General features: G+C 39.0%; 1 protein-coding gene across 2 annotated transcripts in view; it reads right to left on the reverse strand.

The window, feature by feature from the left end:
• The window catches only part of LOC107732273 (paralemmin-2-like), a 105,921-nt gene that overhangs the window by 46,478 nt on the left and 54,219 nt on the right, over positions 1-5,224 (reverse strand). For both annotated transcript variants that reach the window (XM_016543582.1, XM_016543656.1), the window contains one exon: positions 4,675-4,757. In XM_016543582.1, coding sequence (XP_016399068.1) covers positions 4,675-4,757 — 83 coding nt within the window. The remainder of the gene's footprint in view (positions 1-4,674; positions 4,758-5,224) is intronic.

Genomic DNA, 5,224 nt, shown 5'->3' on the forward strand with positions numbered 1-5,224 from the left:
CGCCGTTCTCGACCCCGCCGCCTCAGCTCACTCTTGCCCGGCTTCAGCTCAGGCTAAGCCGGGGCTTTCGCACACGGTAGGCCGCTGTGTTTTTCGTTGTGAAAGCGAAACTACTTTGTTTGGTCTTCCAAAAGAGGACACGACTAGAAATCAGTGGTTACGTTGTATTTACAACACTGTTGCAGACCAGTTCAACCCAAATATTCCGATGTGTCCAGCGCATTTTATGGAGGACTGTTTCCTGATCCTGGTAGTGTAGACTACAATGCCGGCTGTTCTGACTCACAGACTGTAAGTACGTTTTTTTATATTTAAAGAATTTGCCACTGACGATTCAAACGCGAATTTTAAGCAGTGTAGAGTAGCGCTTGTTTGTCATTTCTCCAATCACAAATGCAGACATGGTTTTATGTTTACGCGGCGCGATGCAACGCAACGCAACGCGTAAAAAGACAGTATAAGTCATTATAATCTGTAATTATGTCCCCACTGGATGCAACAAATGCCTCGTTTATAATGGGTTTTAATGTTTTTAAACAACTGAGAGAGAGCGCGCGTCCTTTTTTGTGCATTATATACTGTTACATGTGTTTTGTCCACATTTCATATGTTGTATAATTATATCACTAGGTAACAAAGATACATTAACAAAAAATATATATATTTTAGAAGGGCCTCACTGATTAATTTTGCCTGGGGCCCCCACTTCATGTAGGTACGCCTCTGTGTGACGTCACATTGTTTAGGCCCCGCCCACGGCCGCTGACTGACAGTCCTGCATTACCGAAGTTTCCGCCCTCAGCGAGTTGTGTTTGGTTGTACGCTGTCCTCCATTTTCTCCGCGCTCGAGCAGCAACGTCTCGTAAGCAATCCCGGTGTTCTGTGTTTGGATGTAAGACTGAACATAAGAGTCTTCATTTTCTCCCAACATCTGAGCCACTGAGGACGCAGTGGATTACTTTTATCTTTGAAGGTAATGTGCCTCAAAATCATGTTATTATAGTGCTTAGCTAACGTTTTAACCGTGCGGTGTCATTTCGTTAAAGCGCATAGAGAACCTTATCAAAGTGTTTGTGTGTTGCTTTTCCGTCATTGCAAATGGGCTGTGAACACTCTAAATGTACATAAATGTATCAAATAACCATTCAGAGACACCCTGGTTCATTCTCATATTTGTCTCTCTGTGTCTGACTCTGGTTCAAACATGTATGGCTGAACACCAGTTCTCGCATTCTCATTCATGTTGCTTCTACCAGCTGTTTATTAATGTAGGTATGCAAAGCAGAGACATATACGCCACGCCCTCTTCTGAAGATGGGGCGGGAATATGCAGCTCATTTGCATTTAAAGTGATACACACCAAAACAGCTATTTTTTTTAGACACGCCCCAAAAATTACATTTTCCACATGATATAATAAATGATCTGTGGGGTATTTTGAGCTGAAACTTCACAGACATGTTCTGGGGACACCCAAGACCAATATTACATCTTGTAAATAGGGGCATAATAGGTGTCCTTTAAAATTAAAAACGTCTTATTTTTTTTAAACTGATGGACTGGAGTGCTGTGGATTACTTGTGGATTTTTGTGATGTTTTTATCAGCTGTTTGGACTCTCATTCTGACGGCACCCATTCACTGCAGAGGATCCACTGGTGAGCAAGTGATGTAATTCAAGAAAGAAATACAGTTCTCCAAATCTGATGAAGAAACAAACTCATCTCTATCATGGATGGCCTGAGGGTGAGTACATTTTCAGCAAGTTTGAATTTTTGGGTGAGCTATTCCTTCGAGACAAAAGCTGCTATGTTCACAATGCTTGGTAATATCTGTTATTCTCTGTTTTTTCCACGCAATAAATCAGAATCAGTGGAGGACATCTGTGCTAGCCTGTGGCGCATCGTAAGCTTTGCTCATAGATCACAGTGCCCCAGGAATGCTGACCAAATAAGAATTTGCATATGACCTGCTTCTCCTCAATTTACTTTATATTTCATGCACAACGTGAGCAGATTAACACGTTATATAAAAATTCTCAGGTGCCTGTTCAGAGAAAAACTATTACTAACAATGATTAGATAACAGGCATGCTTTTCTGAGAATCCTTCAAATGACATTTCAGTGCTATTATAATCAATACACTCCCATCAGCATGTTAACAGCATCTCAAATACATTCATGCATCAGACAGTGATGGGCTGCACAATCTCTGCCATGAAAACTGATGCTGAACTGCAATATGCATCGTCAGTTGCAATAGAATTACAGTGCAATGGGATATACAGATCTTATTTGGCATGCACAACTTTGTGTGTTCTTGGAACAGGAATGCATGATTTTTCTAGCTGTTTCAACCTGTACTTTATTTGCGCAAGACCACCTCTATAACAGGTGCAATCTTGCATGCAATTAAAGAAGAGGTCACCTGCACCTGGACACATGCAGTGAAACGCTGCAAGGGACATCAGGACCACTGCAGTTGCCTCATTCAGATCTCAATGCACTGACTCAAGCTACTCTCTTACAGACCAAAGATACACAAGGTTTATAACATGTTGCAATTGATCTGCCAGGTCTGTATCATGTTCTGATTCACATGTTTCTAATGATATAAAAAGGAAGGTTACCTCTCACCAGTGAACAGCATCAAGTGTCTATCAGTTCCTCAGCTGTAGATTGAAAGATGAAACCGTCACTGTGCCAGTGTTGTGATACGGAGGAGTCAGTGCGATGTAAATGCGTCAGTGCATCACTCTCAGATGCACGCGCTGCTGCAGCAACTTTGACATTGCGCGCTTTGACGCGTTGGGCGCTTGTACTGTTGTCCTGCTCGCGCGGAGCGTTCTGATCTCTGTCTCCGCGTCTCCCCCGCGCGCGTGCAGTCTCTCTCTCTCTCTCTCTCTCTCTCTCTCTCTCTCTCTCTCTCTCTCTTTCTTTCTCCGCATGCGCCCGCTGAATAATGAATGACTAGAGTAGCACTGGAGCTGCATGGACGTTTCTGTCTCGTTCTAGTGCAATCAGGAACTGATCACAATGAGTCGAGCGCTTTGCTCGGGTTACAGCTCGCCTATTTAATCTGGCCCCCATCCTGCCTTTGTTTCCACTCTTGCAAACAAAAACGCAGGGGGTCAACAGTGAAATATTGAAACCCAAGGGCATTTTTTTGCACATTCTCTAGAACAATTAAGTTGTGCTACAATGTCCCGCTGTGGACTCATTAGAGGAAAAGCTAAAAGACTTCAAGGCATCTGAAGAATGTCTTCATCACACATGTCTGGATAATCAAAACATACCAGATCCTCTCTGCATATATCAAAGACACGTGGCTTTAAAAATTCAGTTACACATTATAATGGCTTTAATTTATAGGTTATTAGCAAAAGACGTAAGGGCAAATCTCACAAAACCTGTCAAGAACATGTCCAGGTCAATTTTGATCGATCAATGTGCAAAAAAATCGATCGATCGACCAAACAACCAACCAATCAATCAATCAATCAACCAATCAATCAATCAATCAACCAATCAATCAATCAATCAACCAATCAATCAATCAATCAACCAATCAATCAATCAATCAATCAATCAATCAATAGGCCTACTTGATAACCAACTGATAAACTTGATAAATATCAATTAATTATTTAAACATTGCATTACATTAAAATCTGAATGTATTAGAATAATCATTTTTGAGAAAGATTGTCATATAAAATAATGTCACAGTGCAAATAACAAAAATTACAAATATGATTGATTTCCATCATGAAAAATAGCTTATAATTCATTATTTTCTTGTTTGGTTTTGAGGTGAAATATGACCTGCATGTTTTCATGAGATATAGATAACATACTAGTGATATGACTTCACATGGAAAGAATTTGCATTATGTTTAAAATTATGTATTCATATTTGAAAGCGCTGGAACTACTCATCTTTACAATTTTAAAACATATTAAAATGATAAAACGTGAAAATTAGGAATCAATATCTTTTTTTCTTCCTGTAGGGACCGGGGCCCATTGGGGGCCTTGGAATACTTCCAGATCTTAAAATGATTTAAATTCAGTAATATTAATATTATTCTTAATTAAAATGCTTTAAAAAGCACTAAAATTATTTTTATTTTAACATGTACCAGATGTAGAGTAAATATGAGCTTATGAGAGTCTTTGAATATTATCTTGAACAAAGGTGGCCTTGGAGTCAAACATGTTGAGAACCACTGATCATTGCCACACAATTCATAAAGTTCATACATTTTTCACAATTTCTTACTCACAAAACACAGCTGAAAAGACCTCCTAAATCCCCTAACAATTCTTAAAAATGCAATAATTTCATATAGAGACACACAATGATGTTATTCAGGTAGCAAACAGTTTGGTCAGCTTACAAGTACCTAAATAACTTCTCACTAAATTATTTTAACAGCACACTTAAGTTATAAATATGGCAGATTAATAGGGTAGGAACAAACCCTTTGACATCCTACTGTGTATAATGCAATGCATTTGAAAGATCCTGCATGGAAATGACATTCTGAGTATTGTTTCCTGGCACTGGTGACTGAAGATTAGAATCATATTATAAGCCATCTCAAACATACTGAAATATAGCGCATTAATATATTATAGGTGGCCCAGTGAATATGATCACCAGTGGTCTTACCAGAGGGTGAGCAGATCGTGCTGTGGCTGTAGGATACAATCCGTTCTCTGGCGTCAGCAGTACTGAACGTGCCTTCTCCCCGCCTGCAACAAAACATCACCAAACCAATCACTCATTTAGTACATTATCATAACCTCAAACAATCATCCATCTATCATCCAAACCATTTGCCCTGTGCAAGTATGTGGGGATTCTGGATTAAAACTGCCTCATATATGTGACCCTGGAGCACAAAACCAGTCTTAAGTCGCTGGGGTATATTTGTAGCAATAGCCAAAAATACACTGTGTGGGTCAAAATTATTGCTTTTTCTTTTATGCCAAAAACTAGGACATTAAGTAAAGATCATGTTACATAAAGATATTTTGTAAATTTCCTACTGTAAATATATCAAAACTTAATTTTTGATTAGTAATATGCATTGCTAAGAACTTCATTTGGACAACTTTAAAGATGATTTTCTCAATATTTTAATCTTTTTGCACCCTCAGATTCCAGATTCTCAAATAGTTGTATCTCGGCCAAATATTATCCTATCCTAACAAACCAT

This window comes from Sinocyclocheilus rhinocerous, unplaced genomic scaffold, assembly GCF_001515625.1.
Source record: "Sinocyclocheilus rhinocerous isolate Xijiao unplaced genomic scaffold, SAMN03320098_v1.1 scaffold1935, whole genome shotgun sequence".
Classification (NCBI taxonomy): Eukaryota; Metazoa; Chordata; class Actinopteri; order Cypriniformes; family Cyprinidae; genus Sinocyclocheilus; species Sinocyclocheilus rhinocerous.